General features: G+C 42.0%; 1 protein-coding gene across 2 annotated transcripts in view; it reads left to right on the top strand.

The window, feature by feature from the left end:
* AJAP1 (adherens junctions associated protein 1) overlaps nt 1-23,253 on the top strand; it is a 102,857-nt gene extending 79,604 nt beyond the window's left edge. Inside the window, exons 3-6 of one of the 2 annotated variants that reach the window (XM_044996486.1) lie at nt 6,376-6,463; nt 11,437-11,679; nt 13,706-13,837; nt 22,885-23,253. In XM_044996486.1, the coding sequence (XP_044852421.1) occupies nt 6,376-6,463; nt 11,437-11,679; nt 13,706-13,778 (404 nt within the window). In that variant the 3' untranslated portion in view covers nt 13,779-13,837; nt 22,885-23,253. The remainder of the gene's footprint in view (nt 1-6,375; nt 6,464-11,436; nt 11,680-13,705; nt 13,838-22,884) is intronic. The other variant, XM_044996487.1, reaches the window with a different exon arrangement.
* The last annotated feature ends 678 nt before the right edge of the window (nt 23,254-23,931 follow it).

Here is a 23,931-nt window from a genome sequence, read left to right as displayed (position 1 = left end):
GTGTTCACAAAACGAGTCTCTTTTAATGCACCTTTTCTCAATCATTTAAACACCTCCCCCACCTCCCCACCCTCCTGAGGAGAAGTTAATAAAAATTACTCATTCCAGGGCTGAGTTTAACCCTTCTCTTCTTGCTTCAGGGAGATCTAGATATGGATATAGATAGATACATCTCCCTGAAGCAAGATATAGATATATAGATGCTAATGTAATTGTAATTTTAATTTAAAATGTGTTTTCTGTCTATGGCACTAGTACATTGTATTGTGCACTATTAAAGAAACAATGGCTCGAGGCAGAGGGATTATCAAGTTACACATCAGTCTGCAGGGTTTGATTTTATTACAAACCACAACAATACAGCATCGGGGGGGAGGGGGATCCTATTGATTGATTTATAACTTGCTGATCCATCTGTCCCCAGCCATTATTCCACGTATAATTTTTCATTATGTGCATGACAACTGATTCTCAGCCACATTAAGACACAATGTGCAATCACGGAGGAATACAAAGAACTACTAAATATGTTGGAATAATAATGCCTGACAGTAAAAGTTTGATGGAAACCAGAAGTGGCTGTGCGGGCGACTGGGACAGTCCTGGCATCTTAAAATCTGGAAATGGAATTTAATTGTTTACTTGTTATAAGGAATATTAAACAGTAACAACTGAGAGGCAGCGGGGACAACTGGGGTCTGCGGCTAGCTACATTAACTGCCCTTGGACAAATCGCTTCACTTCTGGGTGTCTGTTCCCCCTCTCCTCCTTTGTCTTTTAGTCTCTCAGGCCTTCGGGGCCAGGACTGACTTGTGCTGTGTGTATGTGCAGCACCTAACACAATACGGCCCCCATTTCAGTTGGGGCCCAGGCACTAATATAGTAATAATGGAACAGTAGGACCAGTTGGACACCCTAGTCACCTTCACCGGCACCTAGTAAGAATGGCCTAGAGATTGACCATGGCTGCAGTGTCCACAGGGGGATGAGTTCGTCTGATGTACCCTAGGAACTTTCCAGCTTTCCGGAGTTTCTCTTATAAGCATCTCCGCCTGTGAAGGGACATTTTCCCCAACGCAGCTGATAGCCATCGCGTCAGCTCTGCATATCAGAGTAGGCTGAGATTACGTGTGTGTGTGTGTGTGTGTGTGTGTAGTACTTGGTTGCACTGAGCCTGGCTAGCCCTTGTTCTCAGTCAGCCTCCCAGGGTTAAGTTAGTGAATCTGGATGTGATGTCTTGTTTAGATCTTCATGTCTGTGTCTTCCACCTCTTCCCCTTCCCCTCACGCCTCCCCGGCCATGGCTCCGTGGGAGTACGGGTCGTTCCTTCTGGCGAGCACTGTGCCTGAATAAACCTCCTCCCAGCGTTGTCTAAACCTGAATCTGCAGCATAGGTTCCTCTGCTGACACGGCCACCAGAAGCACTAATGGACACCAAGTTCCTCCTTCCAGCTCAAGGCTTTTTGTGCACCATCGTTTTGCTTTCACCCATATCTTCCTAAGCGTTGATGCTGCAATGACCATCAGCGCATTAACAGCAAACTCTACAGGATGTTTCTCCTGTAAAACTCCCCGTGTTTCATTCACGTCCATGTGACTGGCTTTTTGGTAGATATTCTTCTAAATGCGAGGGTTGCATTCAAAGGAGGGGAAGCATTAGCCTACTAGTTCTCACGCTGGGTTACTGAGGGGGCCAGGTATCTTCAAAACAAAGAGGTCTGACAAGAGTTGCTGACAGAATAGGTTTCAGAGGGGTAGCCGGGTTAGTCTGTAAGGTGCCACAAGGATTCTTCATTGTTTTTGCTGATACAGACTAACAAATTTATTTGGGCATAAGCTTTCGTGGGCTAAAACCCACTTCATCCATGCATCTGAGGAACTGGGTTATAGCCCACAAAAGCTTATGCTCAAATAAATTTGTTAGTCTCTAAGGTACCACAAAGAGTCCTCGTTGTTTTTGCTGACAGAATAGTTAACCATCAATGGGCCTCTGTGCCACAGCTCCCTTCCAGATGCCTGGTCCTAGCAGGGTACTCACCAGAGCTGGCTGCATCCTATGGTTCTAAGCGGTACTTCTGCTCTGTCATATCTAACAAACCAACTTTTGGGGCGGGGGGAAGTATCCAGTCCATTGCAAGCTATCATTACCCAAGCACTTGGCAGTGAAAGTGTTGGTAAATCCGGCTTGTTAAAGGTGACCTTGGTGTTATTGTATTAAACTGCCAGAGTTCACATTTCTGAGTGTCTGATTTATACTTGGTATGCATCTTGGCACAGAAGTCTGCACCACTTCTTAAAAAGATGTCACTTCTCACTGATGTTTTCAACATGCTATAAACAGCTTCAATATTTTATCCCTTTACTGCAATGTTGAGTAAAAGTCCACCTCCTCCAGGAGGCTGCCAGATGGAAAGTGAGGCTGCTGCAGTTTAAACTTGAGTAATGAAAAATAAATAATAGTGAGTAGTGTACATGGAGCACCGGTGCTCAGATCAGCAAAGCATAAATATGGAGGCAGACAGATATGTGGATAGACAGAATCTGGAGGGCCAGATCCTCAGCAGATGTAAATCAGCATGCTTCCATTCACTACTATGGAGCTATGCCTATTTACATCAGCGGAAGATCTGATCCTGGGTCTTCAGTGCACATGGGTAATCTTGAGTCTCCAGGCTAAAAGAGTGGAAGAGAGAAGGATGTATCTATCAGAGGGGCCTTTGGAAATGTGGCTCTCTACAGTTGTGAGGTAAGTGAGTAATCCCATTGACCTCCTAGGTAAGAACTAATCAGTGTGAATAAGGGTTGCAGAATCTGGAAGGAAACAAGCTACATAATGGCTGTTCTCTGTCGTGACATCTCTCTCCCTGAGTGACGTATGAAGGGCATTTTCCCTCTGCTCGCAGGGCCGGCTCCAGACCCCAGCGCGTCAAGCGCGCGCTTGGGGTGGCATTTTGCCAGCAGGGCGGCAGGCGGCTCCGGCGGACCTCCCGCAGGCATGACTGCGGAGGGACCGCTGGTCCCGCAGCCCCGGTGTACCTCCCGCAGAAATGCCTGCAGAGGATCCGCTGGTCCCGCGGCTTCGGTGGAGCATCCGCAGGCATGCCTGCGGGAGGTCCACCAGAGCTGCGGGACCAGCGGACCCTCCGCAGGCATATCTGCAAGAGGTGCCCCGGAGCCGCGGGACCAGCGACCGCCAGAGTGCGCCCCGCGGTGCGCCGCTCTGCTTGGGGCGGCGGAATTCCTAGAGCCGCCCCTGTCTGCTTGGAAGCTAACAGATGTCACAGTAGACTTCAGCTGTCAGGTATTGGTCCATGTCTTTCACTCTTCTTCAGGTCAGAAAGAAATTTCAGTGACATTTCTGGAAAATTAGCAGTACTTTGAATATGTGCGGGCAACAACTCTGAGTTAAGGTGAAAGCCAGTAGCACATAGAAACATCTCCAGATACTCATCTGTGTCTGACATCTCTTGGTGGTCTATCAGTGCCATCATCCAGGGGGTCTCAGCTGTCAATTAGCTTCTAGAGCACATCTCCTGGCTGGTGCGTGTAGGGGCCGTCCCTTTCAGGTGGAGCTGTCAGCCCCTGACAGGGGAAGATACTAGCCATGTCACACTAGTAGTAATGAGAGTCATAAATCCTGATGAGACACATTGATAAACAGGGAAGGGGGGGTGAATTTAAAGGGGAACTGAAGGCTTTGTATTTGATTAAAGGGTAAAGCAATAAATACAGGGCTAGATTGTGACGCGGACTATACAGAACAGAAGGGAATGAGAGCCCCTGTATATTCCCTTCCTAGAGCAGGGGAGTAGAGAATGGTTGGAGAGGGGCAAGGAACAGGCAGAACCTTGGCTGCATCTGACACATGGCCAGCATGGGGGAGAAGGTAAAGGTCCTCTTATGGACAGTCTGTTCTGGAATAATTAGTGCACTTCACACAAGGGGCTAGTCCGGCACGCCTATTCCGCAATAACCATGCCGATCAATTCCCACATGTAGACAAGCCCTTCCTAACTAGTCAGCCCCCCTGCCTCTTTCCCTACAGACCGTGAAACTCAGACTACGGGAAATTTTGCTTCGGAGTATTTCATTAATCCAACAGAGGATGCTTTGGGCTAGATCTGAAGCTGGGGTAAATTGTCGTAGTAGTACGGTGACTTCAGCTGAAGTGGTGACAATGAGATGTGCCCATTGTACTAGATCTTCTTTCTGAATGTGGGATGTACCCCCCAGGGAGCAGGTTGGGAATCCCTTGACACGGAGCTTCAAGACATGGAAACAATCAAACCAGTGGATTATACACATACATACATTTGCTGCTTTCAGTGCCACGCTTGCATTTATTTATTTATTACAAGTCTCTTACACCAGGATAATATTCACTGGAGTCCTAACATCTGTTTGCGAAAGACAGCGTCCTTGGGCGGCAGCCAGCAAAATCATTTCATTGCAAAATTGCAACTGTAACACATGCACAAAGCCACAAACCTACTGTACACTGAGATGCTTTTGTTTTCAAACTACTCATTAGGAATGATGCACAAGCCAAAATTATACCCCATGTAAGGTGAATTAGGAGAAAATGAGCTCATCTGACCTTCTAAGTGATAACACTTAGTACTGTAATTACTATCTATGCTTAATCCCATTCTCACTACAAAGCTGTACCAAAGTTTCCTTCTTTCCTCCAGAGGGTATATGTCTTTATGTTTCTTCAGTTCTTCATGCCTAATTCAGGCTGACAAGGAACATAGTTGAGGGGATAGAAAATAAGCCTGGTTTAAAGATTATTTTATATAATGCAAGACAGAAAATTAAGTTGCTGCTGTCTGATGGCGGCTTGCTGGCCCCGAGTGAAATGATTTGGGAGAGTGACTGAGTCTTGCTCTCGTTTTTCGGGGATAGGTGTCAGGAGCTAACGCTGCAGTGGGCACTCAGGAGATAGAATGGGGCTGCGTTTTCGCTTGGTCTGGCATGGCAAGGCTGAGGTATATTGTGTGGCCACTGTCCTTGCACTAGCAGTCTTTTGGGAGGGCTTTGATGCCCAAGGGGTCAGTCCAGCACTTTTCAGCTAAACCAACCTCATCAAAAAAAGGTTATTAAAAATAATTATTTATGCAAAATACTTGGGCCAGACTGTGATCCTCTGCTGTGGAGTAGCAGCTCATGCTGTGACTTCAGTAGGGCTGTTTCCCATTCCACAGCAATAAAGGTATCCCCATCTGGCCCTAAAGGACTGTGAGGAATGGGAAGAGGAGCTGGCAGGAGCAGGGAGAGAATTAATATCTCATGTTATCCCCCAAGGGTTGATACACGCAGCAAATTCTGAGACCTCAGGGTGACCTCAGTGGACGAAGCAGGATTTACAGGGACAGGGTTATTTCTCAGTGCCACCCAACGGTTATTAGGGGTTTTTTTGGGGAAGGCAGCAGCGATTGGTGGTGCGTGTAAATTTCATTCATATTCCCCGTCTAACTGAATTACATACTGTCATACTCCCATGCTGGTGTCAGGAAGCACCCCTACAGCCCCCCTGTGATGTAGTTCATACCAGAGCCGGACTCAGGATCTCTAGAGGGTTTGAATCCCAGCCAGTCAGTTTCAATCAAATAAACTCTTTCATTCCCCATGAATTACAGAACCCCGCCCTGCGCGTTTATGAATGCGGTGCCAAGCCCAGGGCTTAGGCCACTCCGTCGTGCTGGAGCAGGGAGCAGGCAGTGGCACTCAGTTAGGGACGAGGGGGACAGCCGTGCGGGGGCTCCGAGCTGCTCGGGACACCACAGAGTGAGTCACAATCTCTTGAGCTGCTGGGAGCAGAGCGAGAGCAGCAGGGTCCTGGAGAAGCAACAGTAAAAATCCTGAGAGGGTGATTGGAGGAAAGGGAAGCCGAGGTCGTGGGAGCCTTGTAGCCCTAGGAGCCTGGTAGGAAAGACGGGGAGGTGGCAGTGCCAGGAGACCCTGGAGTCTAAACGGCAGATAGGGCAGCATCTGGAGGGTTGCAGGGACCTTCCCTAGCAAGGTGACTGGTGGAAGGAGCAATGGGAAGCTGCTGTGCTTGCTAAGGGAGAGGTGGCCAGTGCAGACTCAGGTCCAAGCACACAGGGACACCGTGAGTTACAGAGCCACCATTTTGGGGTCCCCAGCCTGTACACCCTTCTCAGGCTTCGCACTCTTGTGTCATCCCCACAGAACCTGGGTGGAATTGTAGCCTTGTTGCTGGCTCTGCATCTGCTTCACCGAGCTTGGAAGTCTTGACTTGAGCAGAGCTTGAAGTTTTACCAAGTAATTCAACTGCAGTCTGGGTTTTTGCTCGTTATTATCCTGGATTCCTTTTGTTTCCTATCTCCACTCTCTGTTGATTTTTCTTCGCAGGTCTGGCAGTCCATCAGATCATCACAATCACAGTGTCCCTCATCATGGTCATAGCTGCTCTGATAACAACTCTTGTCTTAAAAAATTGGTAAGGACCATTGTAAATCTGCTTGGCCTGAGTGTTGGTGCTGGTGCTGGAGTGTGCGAAGGGGTAGACTGGGGATGAGGAGGGAGGGAGGGATTCCTTTGAATTGCAAAGAATTAAAAAAAATCAATAAATGCTCAGATGTCATGGGAATGAGCCCCAGAGAGTTGCAGAGAAATTAAAAATATTTTGTTTAGGATGAGATTTTCAAAGAAGGGCCCTCAACTCTCTTTGAAGTCTGTCTTTTTATTTAGAACTTAGAATTTGGTATTATGCCCAACCTTGCACTATCAAGCCGTGTTTGCAAGAATGGAAAACAAACCAGCTGGTGCCCACCGCATGGGCACCTGAAAAAACACCCCCACCACTAATGTGTCAGCTAAGCACTGTGGTGAGAGAAAGAGAGGTGGCACTCTATGACTACTGCTAGTCAATGCACTCACACCCCCAGAGTCTTATATCAAAATGCAGGCTACACAACTGTAGCTCATTTTAAGGCCCCTAAATCCGGGAAGTTTGCATATTGCCAGAGCTAAGTGATTCAGCTTCACTTCATAATACCCCTTGGACTTCACACTGGCAAAGTATGGTATTGCACACTCTTAGTTCAGGTGCTCAACAGTGGCATCTTCTAGTGAGGTCAGAGTAATTTATTCTACTGCTCTGGGTTTCCCCACAAGGGTAATGCACCCTGCCCTGGATAGAATGGCTTTATTGCTGAGTTACTGTCTGAACCTAAGCTATTCCTTTAAACACAAGACTGGCTCAGCATATAATAATTATATTTTCTGACCTTTTCTACAGCTCTAGGGACTGAATGCATCTTCTGAGCCTCTTGAATGCATCCAGTTTTACATTCACCATATCCCCTAGAGTGCCCATACGCTCCTCTAGCCTAATTTGCTCTCATTTATTCCTCAACATCAGCTATGCATATAGTAAAATAGGTTAGTTCTTAGCTTCAGGCATTCCTGCCTTTACCTATTTTCCAAGAGAAATTGTCCTACTTTGAGGTCAGTTTTTCTGGATGTAATAATGCTATTGCACCCGTGGGTAATCTGAAAAAATGCAGCGTAACTCTGCTTCTCTCCTACACAGTTCTCGTTTACTGTAGTCTTTTTCCCCCCAGCAACTATATTCTCTAATAGCTTCAAAGCTTATCTGTCATATAGTGTAATTTCCTGCAGGTGATCCCAGTATTCTCCTCACGTGATTGGATAAAATAAGATATTGACACTAGAAATATATTGAAAAGTCTGATAATCAGGAATCCCCTTATTAAACAGGATTGAGAAGGCTCATCTTATGTCCTGTGTAGTTAGAATATACACCCCTTCTCCACTGAGATGTTTTTGAACACAAATCACAATTGGGTATTGTTAGAGTCTTTCAAAAATGAAACGGTTGAAAATGTTTGTAACGTTCTTAGAGGAAGTGTTTTTGTCAGCCCTGTAGCAGAGATATATACTTCCACATGCCATTAAAATATGTATTACAAGGCAAGAATTTCTCAAATCACTAGTGATTTTGGATGCCTCTGTTTCTAGGTGCCCAACGACTTCTTGAAGGGGACTGGTATTTCTTAGAGCTGGACAAATACTGCAAAACATTCTGGGAGAATATTTACTCAAATTCATAAATGAGTTTGCTTTGGACATGCGGGTGGCTCTCGTCTGCCCACTTTCTGCAATTCAGTTTTCATGGCATGGATGCTCGTAGAAAGAGGATGTCAGAGTTTCATGTGCCAGCATTTGCAGAAAGCTAATTTTAAATTCACAACAGAAGTGCATATTAGACCTGGCCAACTTTTTTGGATGTCAAAATATAGATGAAAAAATAATCAAAATTTCACATTTTGATGACAAAACTGGGAAAAAGGAGGAGAATACATGAGATTTTTGCCCTCCTCCCCCTTTTTAACCAATTTAGCATCAGTTTAATTTTTAAACTATTATTCAAAAACTCATCAATATTACAATGAAAAAAACCTGGAAAACATTCAACAACCATTTTTGCCATTTCCCCCCTCTCTTTCCTGACAAACTAAAGTGTTCTACACTCCTCAAACCAGAAAACTGAAACAATCCTACATGATTTCTGTGATCAATCTCAACTAATCAGCACAGGTCAAATAGCAAGACTTGGAGAGAACTGCTTGGGATCAGTCCCATGTGGGGAAAAAATCTGCCAAAACAAAACATTTTTGGATAATTTCAAATAACAGATAAAATATCAGGAAATCTCACTCAGAGATATTACGCAAGAGCAAAACAGAGCCCAAATCCTTGTGGCATTGTGATCTATTAATGAGCTCTAATCTTTGTCAAATTGTATTTTGAGTCCTTGTATATACCAAGGAACCAAGAGAGGCAATGGGGTGCAGTAACAAGAGTGGTAGACAGGGAGATAAGATGTGTACATTGTGAACCCCTTCGCGCCAGAGACTGACTATGTGACCATTGGCAAGTCATGTAACCGGGCTGTGACTCAGTTGTCAGTTGTATGAAATGGGGTTAGTAGTTTACCCACTTTATAAACACGTCGAGATGAATGATTGCGCTATGCAGTGCAAAGTTTATATTATCTGTGTAAATTCGCAGTTTGGGGAACTGCTTATCTTTAGCAGGTGTCTATTTCAGTTTGAGAAATCAATGGAAACTGTACAGATCACCATTATGGGCATTATGGATGGACGTCTGGATGTACACAAGGGGCCAAATCAATCACTGGTGTAAGTGGTCATAACTTTATTAACATCAGTGGAATTGCTCCTGCTTATGCAAGCTGTGAATCTAGGTTATAGAGTTAGTGGATGGGATTTTCAAAAGCCTCTAACATACACAGGTGTCTAATTCCCCTTGACTTTCAGTGGGGCTTGATTGCCTAATTTCCTCAGGCACTTTTGAAATTCCCACTTGATACTTATAGCTAGCATTTTCGAGCCTACATGAAAAAAGTCAGGATCTTAATAAATCCTTATTTTACTAAATAAAGTGGCCTGATTTACCGCAGTGCTGAGCCATCTGATGTGCTGTTGAAGTCAATGCTCAGTAGTTTTGCACATTAAGTCATTTCTGTTCAGGATTGAGGCAACTAGCTTTAGCACCTAAGTTTGAAACTTTAGGCTTATTTAGAACAACATAAGAACAGCCAGACAGCATCAGACCAGGGGTCCATGTAGTCCAGGATTTTGGCTCCAACAGTGGCCAGTAGCAGATGGTTTGGATGAATGCCCATAATGGACAATTATGGAATAATGTGCTCTCGAGGGAAAGTTTCTTATTCACCTGCATCAGCTAGCTTGTTTTCTTATGGTCTGAAAGAAAAACAATATTATATCAAGCATAATATTCCCATTATCCATACAAATGCCTACACTCAAATTCTCTGTTAGTGTAAATCCATTGGAATGGAATTATGCCAGCAAAGAATTTAGCCCCTAATCTTTTTCTGAATTCTACTAAGTTCTTTGCCTCAATTATATCTTTTGCAATGATGATATTTAAACCTTGGAAAGCCACGGTGGTTGCTATCACAGGTATGGCATCACAAGTCTGAAAATGACCCCATGTCCTTTTTAAACTTCAGAACTATTTCTAACAATCCTGGGCTCTTTTGGAACTGGAAATACTTGCAACTATTCTTGGCTGGACTAGGGTGTGGGAGAGATCAGGGATGAAATCCTGATCTCAGTCAAGTCAATCTGAGCTTTACCTTCAGTGGGGTCAGGATTTCACTCCAGGAGTGAAAAATACATGAGTGTTTCAACCACATCAGGCAGGATAGTTAAAAGGCTGGTGGTGAGATAAAGTCCCTCCAATGATTGTGCCAATGAAAAATACTGACACTAGCATGTGGGAGGCTAATTTTTCAGTATTTCTAACTCAGCCAAAACCAAAGAGGCTGTAAGTCTCACAAGAAGCTTTTTCTTAGGGGATAGGGAAAACAAAGGAGTTGAGCAAAGCACTCCAATGCTTATCCTGAAACGTTGACTTTAGAGGTTAGCCTACGTCTAGATGTAAATATTCCTGATCGGTCTTAAGGATCCCCCTCCCTTTTTTCTCTCTAGCCCTTCCTCCCATTATTGTTATTTGTAATAACAAATGGCTGTACATCTTTCTTTTCTTTATCCTCATGCACCTTCGGGTGCCTGGGGTGTCCACCAGTTTCCACCATTTATTTTGATCTTGCGCTGGTCTGTTTAGGCTTCTGAGTATTGTGCTGATGGATTTGGCTTCTTTCACTATTGTTCTGCGTAAAGTTTCTCTAGGTCGCCATCTTTGAATTGTATGACTGTACATATGGTTCTCCAAATTGTCCAGGATATGTAATGTCTGTGTAGCAGGTGCCCTATTTTGTGCCTATATAGATCTTGAAATACAGTCTGTTTCTAGAAGCCAGAATAACATCCCATGTCAAACTCATGAGCTGCAGTAGGTGGAAGGGGCTGAAGTATAGAATCTTCCCTGTAGACTAACACACCAATGAGTTGTCAGGTGTGATTACATGAGGCTTCAGAATCAATGACTGAACCAATGTATGTGATATCCAATGTATCTGTACATGTTCTCTGAGTCCCAGTGCTTCTCTCACCGACCAAGTTCCTGCCATTATTTGCCACAACAGCTTCAAGGACACAAAAGGGTTAAGTTGATTGTTCTTGTTTAAAATCTTTGTGCAAAGAAAGCTCTAACTTCCTGCAAATATGGCTGCACCACTTATCTCAGTAATTCTTCTGAGCATAAAAGGCTCACATTTAAAATTTAAATTTAAACATAAAAAATAAAATAAATAAAGGGAATTGATTGCTTGATTATGGCTGATCTTTCCAAAGTGCTTATGAATTATAATCTAATATTAAATAATGTATAATTAATGGCAGGTAATGTAAGTTCCTCTCAAGGGTCACAGTTGCATTTTGGGTTGTGTTTTTTTTCTTTTCTTTCTTTCTTTCTTTAAAAAAATGTAACACCCAGTTGTGTGCAAAGTGGAAATACACGGCGGAACAGCCACCAACGCAAAATCAATCAGCAGGAGGAGAGTTGCCAGAACTTGACGGACTTCACTCCGGCCCGTGTGCCCAGTAACCTGGACATATTCACAGCCTACAATGAAACACTACAGTGCTCCCATGAGTGCGTCAGGACACCAATGCCTGTGTATACAGAAGAGATGTTACACTCGCCCGGTGATTATAAAACAACGTTCAATGGAAATAGGTAAGACAGGCATTGAGCAGTCTCTTACTCTACAATCTCTCATTCACATTTACATTTAGAGGATTTAAATTTATTTGGGGTTAAAAAAATCTCCTTAAGCTATTACACTCGAGTTATTATTTTGATATGTAACAGAAATTCCAATTAATAATCAATATCAACAAAATCCAGGTAGTGAAGGAAATTGACACCAGTGGATTCCAATGGTTCTTTAAGCCATGATGTGCATTTTCCTTCCCAGATTTAACAAGTCAGTTAGAAACATTTGCCAGCGCTGAGTCGGGTTTGGTTAGCACCATCTACTATGTAGAACCGGGAATTCCAAATTTCTCCGTCTTCAAAATGAGGACAAATGATTACTCATGGCCTATGTGACCCATAGCCATAGGCCATTGATTATTTTTAATGCCTGTAAAATGGCAATTTTAAGTACTGCTTTTGTCCTTGCAATGCCAGCTAGGCTCACCTGGAACACATCTTGTTAAGCTGTGCTGTTGTGTAGTACCACACATTTTTCAACTCCCCTCTGCCACTTCCAGCAAGGAAATTTACCTCAAATCTATCTTCCAGAATTTCTATGCTGCTTTTTTAAGTGGCATCTGGCAAACTATTCAGATTTAAGTGACAATGTGATTAACACAAGAATAGGCTGCATGAATCCATTTAGTCTGGTGTGAAATAATAATACATTAATAAGGGGGAGTTGACAGAATATGGAATTAAAGATTTGAACCATCCTTCTATATGTCTATTGTCTGTGTGGAAAGTGAGGCTGATTGGAGAACTTGGTAAGTTACCTTTACCCACAAAGAAACACTAAAAATGTTAGCCTTCTAGTAAAGGGTTAATTGCATGGGGTGCTGGGTATGTTGTTAGTTTTGTTTATGTTTTTTAGGAGGCAGATTTTCACTATTGATTGGTGCAGAGATTTTCCAGAATTGCCCCGCACAGTAAATGTATGTTTGCTGTCAAAGCTAGAAAACGATTTATTGGAAGTGAAAAAATAATAATCCCACCCCCCCAAAAAAACCTTCTTCAAATGTATAACCATGTTGAACTCTAAGGGATATTTATTATAAAGTCCTTTATCCTAAGTGCATGAAGAGCAGAAATCTAAAAGCAAACAATTATAATAAACATATTTTTAAATATCTTTGTGTGTGTGTGCGTGGAATTTTGCTAGCTGTCATATTCTGGGATTTCCTCCGATCTTGGGAGGCAGAGAATTGGCAAGGATTTTCAAACCATTTCATTGAGTGTATGTATATGTTAATTCTCACATGAACCCCAGCCACCAATGCTGGGGCACAAAAGGGGGAGATTTTTGTTCTGTTTTCCTGTCCTGTCTCTGCATGGTGCTGATCACTGTCAGTGTCTATTGTTTGCGCTGCTATTAATGCCGTCCATTGGTATATGAGCATTGGTTGGAAAGGGTTCATTGCTTTTTTGTCTTAAGGTAATGCTTTGTTGGAATATATTGGCCTCCACACTTTTCTCTGAAGCCTGGTTCAGTCTGAGCAGTCACATTATAAGTCACTAATGATGGCAAAGTCATATGTTCTCCCAGCAATAAACCAGCTGTCCCCCTTATGTACTGCATTTTTCCAGGTGACCAATCTCAATTTGTCATTGCAGTATCGGGACGACAATCATGCACTGCAGCTGGGAAAAACAGGAAAGTAGTTCAGGAGAAAAGGAGAGAGAAAAAAATACTTAAAAACCACGGAGATAGTGACTCATCTTTGGACTGTCTAAAACCCCCCCAGATTTGCATCCTTAATTGGCTTCAGAGTTACTTTATTTCAATATTTTCCATTTCCACTGAAAACACATGGCATTAAATTTCATCTTCTTTGTACAACCCTCAATGGCAAAGGTCAATAAGCCCATTCAAAGCATTATTTTAGAGAATTTTTTTCTTCTTAAAAAAAAAAAGAAACGCTAATTTTGGCAGCAGGCCTGACGAGGCTTGCTTGTTGTGTGTTACGTACCAGCACGCGCAAGCCCATTTTTCTGCTCGCTGCAGACCCTCTTCTTCTGATCGGCATCTAATTCCTGTGGCCTTTGTGTCTGAGAAATGGTTTGAAATCTCCTGCTGACTGGCCGAAGTCTGTTTTACTTCCTGGGGGCAGGGCAGACGCCATGTGTCTATTTCCTGGTACGTACCACTCTTACACATTTTTTTTCCAACCACTCCACCTCACATAACTATGAACATTTCTGTGCATAGCGAGGTCTCTTTCACCATTGTATTCCCTGTGTGACGCTTACCAGCTAGCTGATTCTTTTTTTAAACATTTGACTTGACCTAGGTGTCCCCTGCAGGGGATGGTAAATGTCTTCTAAGATAAAAGGGGGACTTGGTACCAAAATGGCTTTTCCATTTGGTGAATTAGAGGTGGGCGTGAACTGGAACTCAAGACCCATTCACCCCTGGATTTCCTGGAGTGATGGCCTCTCTTAGAGGGCCAAGCTAGCTCACCCAGATCAGAACACACTGAACCTTTTAGAAGTTCACCTCTGGATCCAGACTTTGAGTCCCAGGCGGGAACATCTCTAGAACTGGTTTGCTTTCAGCAAATGTTGTGAACATTAGTGCTGTTAAATGGCCTCCTTTTGTAATTAACCGTTTTGTTGCATGATGGAATTCCAGAGACTGCACATGTTCTATGCATAGTCCGTCGATAATCTAGAGCTGAAATGGCTGGGATTCTGGAATAAGCGACCTTTTCGTGCTTCCACTGCAACAGTAGCAACAAACCCCTTCTTTACCTTGCAGGAAACCATATCCGCCATCACTTAGTCTGTCTGGGGAGTCTTCAGAGCTTGGGGGCTGATACTCCCAAACTAGTATAAAAAACATTGTTTTGCAGATCTCTCCCTCTCTCTTTTTTGTTGTTGTTGTTTTTTTTAGCTTGTGCCATTTCCTCCTCCTTTTCTTTCTTTGGAAGGTGGCATTGCAGATAGCAGTGGGAGGAAAAGCAATTAGGATTAACGATGTGGCATTTTACTGTAGGGCAGCACCGCCCGTTTGAGCCATGCGCTCAGGCAAATTAATTGGTCAGTTCCAAATCCCTGCTGTAATGAATCACATATTCACTCTAAATGAAATTTCCAACCTTCCCTAACTGTGACTTACTTGAAATAACCTTTTTAACATGATGCTCAGTTTTTGAACACAGAAATATAATTAGATTAGCATGGAAAGAGAATAAAAAGTTAATAGTCTCTGCTGTGGCTTGGTATGGTTTTGTCTGGGCAGGCAAGGTGAAATGTGCACCTAACTAAGTGCACTGATTAGGACGGGATATACCAGATGGCAAATATTTTATCAAGATTCGCATCGGAGTCTTTCTTCTTTGTCTGCAATGCTATAATTATCACGCTGATTAAAGCTGCAAATGACACTCCTTTTGTAATTGAAAATGAACATGGCAACCAAGAACCTGGTTTATGGCTTGAGGAGTTTCATTTTTGTTGTGGTAAAATCTCTGTACCAATCAGAGCCAGACAGATGCAGGGCTTTTCCATTACATTAGAAAGATAATATGATAAACACACTACACCTTGTAAGCTATCACACACACCCTGACATGGCTGGGGCTCAGGTCAGTAATGGAGAAAAGTTCTTTCCCCACATGTACAGAAATTCCTTTCCAGGAAGTGTAGGAGGTAAATGTCAACAGGCCACGTCCCTGCTTCATTAATGAGGGGGATGTGAGTTGAATTATAAAGCTCCAAATCCCAGGATGCATCGATGCCCCAAGCACCTTATTTTCTAAAGCAGATGTTAGCTCATGCTGCAGAATATTTCCTGGAGGTGCACAGAGAGCACTGGGGACTGCAAATGGATTAACCAGGATGGGTTTGACCTCTAGGTCAATTTTGCTGTGTTTAATACTCAAAGCAAGGATGGTTTAGTTCCATGTCCCTTTTTATCCAACCCTCCAAATTCAGTGGGGATAGCAAGAGTCTACAGTTCTGGACTCTGTCTTTTTTTTTTAAAAACATTTCAATAGCGTCGTGACGATTTAATGCCACACAACATGTAGGCTAGAGACCCTGCCCCATGTGTGCCGCCACTGGGCTCTGTGGGGCTACTCACAAACATAAAGTTCTGCAAGATTGGGACCTTAGCTGGACCAAACTGAATACTTTAAGGTTCACACGTCACTACCTAGGACAAAGTGTCCTTAGAACAAGGATTGGCTACATTGGCTATATTTGATTGGCTATCTTGAGATATTTAACTTGGGAATTATTACTTGTCATTGTACTGTGCTGTCACTGGACTGACCCTTCAAAATGCAATGAGAAAATGCTGCAGATGTGAATATCTTCTTGGCTGGAATTGATAATACCAGCAAAGCAGCCTGAAGCTGAGTAAGTCGACTTTAACCAGGTGCATCTCAGGAGAGTTGGAAAGACTTGCTAGAGAGAGCAAAACCATTTATATACAGGGGTTGGATCCTGCATTCCTTTTCCCAGAGCATTTAAACCTCTTTCACTGAGAGTTTGGGGTGTGTAAGAAATGCAGGATTGGACTGGCTGTAGCGTGACCCAGGCCACCCACAGGGCATTGTTCACCATCCAGTGGTGGAAGTCACCCTAAATTATAGTTTAATTTATGGAATAATATAAATTATATCAGACTGAACATTTCTAGTACCTTTCCTCAGAGGAACTCAAAGTATTTTACAAGTGTTAATTAATTACACCTCACAGCAGTCTTGATTAGTAGTTATTATCCCAATTCACAGATTTGGAAACTGAGGCACAGAGAGGGTATGTGGCTAGAGAGGGAAATGGTGAAGAGCCAAGAAGAGAACATTTGGGTGGGTCTGCACAGAGCTTTTGTAAATTAACTGAAATCAGGTGAAACAACTAGTTCCGACTGAAAGTTGAAAGCAGATATTGAATACTAAAAAGACCACCAGCAGTGAAAAATTTGTGAGCAACTCAGAGGCTAAAATATGTTCTCCTTAAACATTAGCTGAATGTGAATAAGTTAGGACAATGAATAGTAATTGTGATCTGCTCACAGGGGATTTGCAAACCAAAAAGTTTGAAATTTGATGAATAGTTCATCCAGTTCCAATTACAAACCTGGAACGCAGGCCAAGTTTGTGACCTTCTGAGGTTTGCTACTTTAGGAGGAATTTCTGGGGACCCTGGAACAGACTACAATTTCCAATGGACATCTTGAAAATGACAGAGATTTTACATGGGTTTGACCTGGAACCAGACAAAACTTGGCTGATTTGACTGAATTTCATTTTGATTCTTGGCCTTTCTTCAAAACTGAAATTCAGAGTATCTCAGAGATAGAAACTGAATGGTATTGCACAGACTCCTATGAATCAAAATGTGGTGTTTCACCTGGTTCCTGTCCTGAATTCTGGCTTCCTGCTGTGTTTGACTAACCAACATGGAATGAGATCATATAAAATTCTATAAGGCACATCAATTGCTGGCCTAGTCTGCACACAGGAGCCCTTCAGAATGCAATATAAATATTACATACAGATTACAGTGCATTAATTAAATAACATTTGTACAGAGTTATGTAAGTGTTAAGCATTATTATTATATAAATGACTATTGGGGATTCTAAAATGCTAGCAGTATCGTAGGGCTGAAACTCTCCCAGCTTTCACACAGAGTAGGTAGAAGTCACAGCACTTTACGGTAATTCTCTGCTTTGAAAACTGCAGCCTGCTGCTGTGATGCCCTCATTCTGCCTAACAACAGTACATTTTTGTATTAATATTAACAGACAATGAGTCATCATAAAATATCCAGGCTTGTCTTATGAAGAATAATAGCACTGCGTATACAGACCTGTTACAAGAGATTAAGTATTCTAAAGAATCCAGTTAATTAAGACTTCAGTGCTTTCCATGGGTGAAAGCTGATATTTCTGTAGTCCCCTTCCAGCAAAAGACCTGAACAGATTGCATTAAAAAACATCAAACAAATTACAGACTACCTGTTTTTTCTAGTTACAGATAAAAAATGAGGAAGGTGCAAAGGATAATTTGGGCTCCCAACTCCCTAAGAACAAATTCTTGATAGTCTTTGACTTTCTCTTGTAGGAGATATTTTGCACTTGGGCAACCAGGGCACAGAGAGAACATAGAGCAGAACAAATGTACTGTGCCAGCAACGTGCTGTTTGGCTCCAGTCCTGCAAGGAGCAGAGCACTCAGGCTGTGCTGAACAGAACAGCATGGCTCAGGTGCTTAAAGTTAAACCTGTGCTTAAATGCTTTGCTGGATCATGGCAAGCTGCTCAGCACCTTGCATGCTGAAACCCTTATTGACCAAGGACATCTACCAGTAGCTTGTGGTCTTAAATTAAAGAACAAGCGAGCTTAAATTAGAAGCATTTAAAAAAACAACCAGACAGTCATCTTCTTCTAAGAGTAATAGCACTTTCAGAGTCCCAAGGAAAGGTCATTGAGAAACCATTGGGAAGTCATCCCCACTGCATGACAAATCAGTTTCTAACACTCAGGTAGAGATCTAAGTCAGTTCTACACCAGAAGCTTTTGTCAGCGCAGCACTATCAGTGATTTGTGGTGACATTTTGATACCAGCAATAGCCCTAGTATAAACACAGTTATACCAGCAAAAAATTGCTTTTGCTGGTATAGATTATTTTGCTCAGGGTACCAGTGTAAATTATGCCAGCAAAAGCAGTAGGTTAGACATAGTTATACCAGTGTAAAAACATAAGGATAGCCACACCGGTCAGACCAATGGTCCATGTGGCTCACGATCCTGTCTTCTGACAGTGGCTGTTCCCAGATACTTCAGAGGGAATGAACAGAACAGGGCAATTTATTGAGTGACCCTGTCATCCAGTCCCAGCTTCTGGCACTCAGAGGTTTAGGGACACCCAGAGCATGGGGTTGTGTCCTTGACTGTCTTGGCTAATTGCCATTGATGGACCTATCCTCCATGAATTTATCTAATTCTTATTGAACCAGTTATACTTTTGGCCTTCACAACATCCCCTGGCATCAAGTTCCACAGGTTGTCTGTGCATTGTGTGAAGAAGTATTTCCCTATGTTTGTTTTAAAGCTACTGCCTATTAATTTCATTGGGTGACGCCTGGTTCTTATGTTATGTGAAGGGGTAAACAACACTTCCCTATTCACTTTCTCCACACTAGTCATGATTTTATAGACCTCTATCATATCCCCCTTTAGTTGTCTCTTTTCTAAACTGAACAGTCTCAGTCTTTTTAATCTCTCCTCCTATGGAAGCTGTTCCATCCACCTAATCATTTTTGTTGCCCTTCTCTGTACTTTTTCCAATTCTAATATATCTTTTTTGGTAGGGGGTGACCAGAAGTGCATGTGGTATTCAAGGTGTGGGTGTACCAGGCATTTATATTACGGCACTACGATATTTACTGTCTTATCGATCCCTTTCCTAATGAGTCCTAAAATGGTGTTAGTTTTTTTTAACTGCTGCTGGACATTGAACAGATGTTTTCAGAGAGCTATCAACGATGACTCCAAGATCTTTCTGGAGCGGTAACGGCTAATTTAGACCCCATCGTTTTATATGTATGGTTGGGATGATGTTTTCCAATGTGCATCACTTTGTATTTATCAACATTGAATTTCATCTGCCATTTTGTTGCCCAGTCACCCAGTTTTATGAGATCCCTTTGTAACTTTGGACTTCACTATCTTGAGTAATTTTGTATCATCTGTAATCTGCTGCTTTTTCCAGATCATTTATAAATATGTTGAACAGCACTGGTCCCAGGACAGATACTTGGGGGCCCTGCTGTTTACCTTTTGCCACTGTGCTGTAAAAGTGCTTTTTCAGGTATAGCTTATTTTACTCAGGGAACCGGTGTAAGCCACACTGGCAAAAGCCTTGTTTTGCTGGTCTAAGTTGCATCTGCACTAGGAGAGCTTGCTGGGATAGCTTATAATAGTATAGCTATACATTAAACCTTTCCTAGTATGGACAAGTCCTTCTCCTGCAGAACTGAGATGTGGCAACCTGATCCAAAGCTTATTGAAATCAACAGGAGTATTTCCATAGAGTTCAGTCATCCCCAGGGCTTGATGGACATACATGGGAAGCAAACAAGTCTGAGCTATTGAAGTCCTCAACTTGTAGTTTAAAGACTTCAAGGTGCAGAGAATCCTCCAGCAAGTGACCCATTCCTCATGCTGCAGAGGAAGGTGAAGCCCCCCGCCAATCTGCCCTGGAGGAAAATTCCTTCCCGACCTCAAATGGGTATCTGGCTGGTGAGCATGTGGGTTTGTTACAGGAGTGGGTGGGTGAGATTCTGTGGCCTGCGTTGTGCAGGAGGTCAGACTAGAAGATCATAATGGTCCCTTCTGACCTTAAAGTCTATGAGTCAAAGAAAGACAAGTCTTGCAGTGAAAGTACTAGACTAGCCTCCCAGAAACCTGGGTTCAAGTCCCAGCCCTATCACAGGTGCCTAGTGTGATTTTACAGAAGTCTCTGTTTGCCTCAGTTCTCCCTTATTAAATAGTCGTGATGATGATACATCCTTTGTCTAGCTTGTCTGTTTAGGATGTAAGCTCTATGGGGATAGGGATTGTCTCTTACAATGATTTTGTTTAGCATCCAGCACAATGCTCAGACCTCTACATGCTACAATAATTAATAAGAAGGAAGGTGTTTGAGGACTTGTTCCTCTCCATTCACCTTAGTCAGAGTAATCATTACAGAGGAAAGACCCTTTTGATTTAATAAGATGCTTATCTAAAAGACAATAACTATCAATTAATTGTGAAGATTTAATTAATGTTTAATAACTAAATGAGATATGTATCTCTTACATGGCAGTTAAGCCTCTATAAATATATTTTAATTATGATGTAGTATTTATTTAACATACAATCTTGTCTTCTTAAATCTAAATTAAATGCATATTTGAAGCATTTAAAGTGTTATGAAAATTTCACTCACGCACACACACATGCACTCATTACATGTCATGTTTGCACACATATGCACTCTCAATTACATGCAAAAATTACATATGCACATGCCCCACAGACCATACGAAGAGATATGCATACATCATGTCTACACATACACAGGTAGTCACCTCATGCATGGAGAAGCACAAATCATATATTCACACATAGACATAAATAACAGCCCACACATATATGTGCATATATGCAAAACCACACATGCATACCGTATATATTCAGCACATACATGCACATCCAAACTCTAACATGCTCATTATTAGAAGCAACAATTTCCATGTAGAAGATTTAAAGAATATTATGTTGTGAGCGAGCTGTAAGAAAAGGACAAATAAACAGATAAAGAGAAATTTCAGTGGGATCTCTATTGTTTGTGTTTAACCAATTTTCTATGGATTCCTTCAGGGCATTTAAACTTTAGAAAATCGCGTTAGTGCTCATCTTCTTCGCATCTGCCAAGCCACTCAATATGCTGCTTAGTCTGAATGTGAAAAGGTCTAGAATTCAAGGATGATCAGAAATAAATTATATTTCGGAAAACATATTTACGAGATAAAACTGTAAAATAAGAGCAGCTAAGCGGCAAAGTCATTCCCACTGTTCTTGAGAAGCATCTCTACCAGCAGGATTGTTGGAAAGCTGCAGCCTGATGTAAAAGGCTTTCCCCCAAAACACATGCAAGTTTTAGGTGAGCCGTACAAATCTGAAGCTTTTCAAGAGATGTTTAAGTAGATAAGCCAATCTGAAATGCTTATTTAAAAACAATGATTGTGCTGTATCAGTCTCATAACAGAAATATGCAATACAGCTGCTAGGGATGTGTGACCATTAACAAGGTTTGAAGAGCCAGGAATTCTCTGGGTAGAACAGTCTGGGTACATGCCAACCCACAGAGGACCTAGTTATGTGTCCCTGGTTCTAGCTGCAGTTTTGCCCCTGTTCCCGGTACCCTCAATAGTAAATGACTATGGCCCCCTAAGTCGTTGTTCATCAACTGAGTACAGTTGGTGCAGAAGCATTTTGCCCACATTCCCTCTAACCAGGCTCCTCCTGGCAGGGAGTGCAGAATTAAGTGAGAGTTAAGAGCTGGCTGCCCGGGAGATTCAGCTGCTTTGCAGATCCTTTGGACCAGAAGAGAAGTGCAAAAGGGCTGGTTTGCCGTTGAGAGGCTGGCCCCAAAGTCTGGGGGTATTTTAAGAACATTATCCCAATTTCTTGGTTTTGTAAAGTTGGGTTGGAAAGCACATGGCAATATGCCTCCCTATTAAGACCTTCCAGTGTTTACTGCTTCTGGTGTGACTAGCAAAACTATCAGAAAAGATTTTTCTTAAGGTATTTTAATAGTCGGGTAATTGCTGCTGCATGGTGGCTCTCCATCAAACATCAGGGCTTCGGGTCCCCCATTTTGGTAAAGGTCCCCAGGCTCCAGGAAAGCAGCAGAATTTGCTAGCTACTGGCCAGCAGGCTTAGCCTATCCATTTACATCAAGCTGACTGTGTGGTTGTGTATTTACAATATGGATTTTTCTGCTCAGCAAGCTCGACTAAATGAGGAGCACCTGGTGCTCTTCCTCTTGTTACCCTGCAACCCTTCCTCATAACTGTGGGCTTTTGTAGCTTTCCAGCCAACCGGTAAGATATTAATGGACTCAGTTTACTCATACAGTAATGAGTCTAGCAGCCAAGTTACTTTGTCCTTCACAGGAGGAGTCTAGTATGAATGAAACTGGAAAGTGAGTTAATACTCTGCAGTGTATGCAGAGAAAAGCTACCGCAGGCAAACAAATGAAGTGGCATACATTTTGGATGCAACAGTTTTAACAGACACAGGAGCTCAGCATGTCATTTCTGTGTGATGTTTAGTGATTCATTGTGTAGTAAGACTAAATGTCCCAGTCTGGGCGATAGAATCTATCCCTAACATCATTCTTTGACTATGAACTATTACCATTGGGACACTTACCAATTACCATTTTCATTTGTATCCATAAATCTTATTGTGGTACTAAGTTTCATGAAAGATGGAAGCATCCAGTGTCTTAAGAGGATAAATATTAATAATGATGGTTTTAATATAGGGAAAAGAACTAGCCAAGTATTCATGAAAACATGCGTGACTGAGACATTACCAAAAGAAAACCCAACCCAAATATACTCTGGCTAAATTTACCCGTTATAATTTAATCTTTATTTTCTTTTCATCCTTAACAGGATTCCATTGGTGAACCTGTAAAAAAAAAAGGGTTACCTATACCTACTATTTCTGTTTACCAGTAGGAGACTCAAACAGCAGCACTCTATGTGCCAAATATATTTTTATAAAAATGAACACACCTGTAGGAAACTGCATTTTCAAAGCGCGCATTTATGGGAGAAGAGAAAAAAATGTGCAAGCAAAGAAGCCTATGAAGAAAGAGGAAGTTAAGAGGAAATAAAGGAAAAGGACTGAACATCTGGAGTTTGGGATATGGACTCTGATTCTGAACCTGTGCCAATAATACCATTATGTGCCATGTACTGATCTGAAAGACTTCACAAGAAGCTGGAGCTAAGTGAATTACACATAGAAATATTAGAGAAAACCGGGGTGGGGACTTCTGATAGAGTCAGTATTTCTGGTTAATATACATATATACATATAGATATAAATATATATATATATATACACAAACACACACACACAAACACAAACACTTTTTGTACTGTAGCAATTTTTGAAAATCTTAAATATTCATTTTTTAAAAATTGTGTCATGGGTTACAAATCTGATTTCTTTAACATTCTTAGTGTGAACTAAATAAACTGATGTTTTCTACTTTGGCAGCTTGCCTTTAAAACATATATATATATATACACACACACACTATATATATATGAAATACATTTCCAGTAGGGAACAAATTATTTGCCAGGCCCAATAAATCATTGATTATAGAGGATTCCCTGAGAAGGTACTGAAACTCTGTTAAAGTGACAGTTCTCTTATCCATTGTAGAGTTGCCAGAGTGCTAGCAAGACCCATAAGGGATTTTGTTAGACCTAAAGAAGAAATGTATGGCAATGTTCATTTATATAATCAGTTGGTTCTGACAATTCTCAAAAGAAAGAGAATGGTTAATAGTATTTGGGGCTGTTTTGAAACAAAAGCAGAATTGAGATGTGTTTTGAATACAGTTAAAGTATAGATGCTGCTGGGCCAAATTCACAAAGTACATTCTAGTTATTGTGAAATTTAAAAAAAAATCCCCAAATTTAAAC

Source organism: Mauremys mutica, chromosome 21 (genome assembly GCF_020497125.1).
Source record: "Mauremys mutica isolate MM-2020 ecotype Southern chromosome 21, ASM2049712v1, whole genome shotgun sequence".
NCBI classification, from domain to species: domain Eukaryota; kingdom Metazoa; phylum Chordata; order Testudines; family Geoemydidae; genus Mauremys; species Mauremys mutica.
Note: the sequence above shows the minus strand (reverse complement) of the source record. Positions and strands in the feature narration are given on the sequence as shown.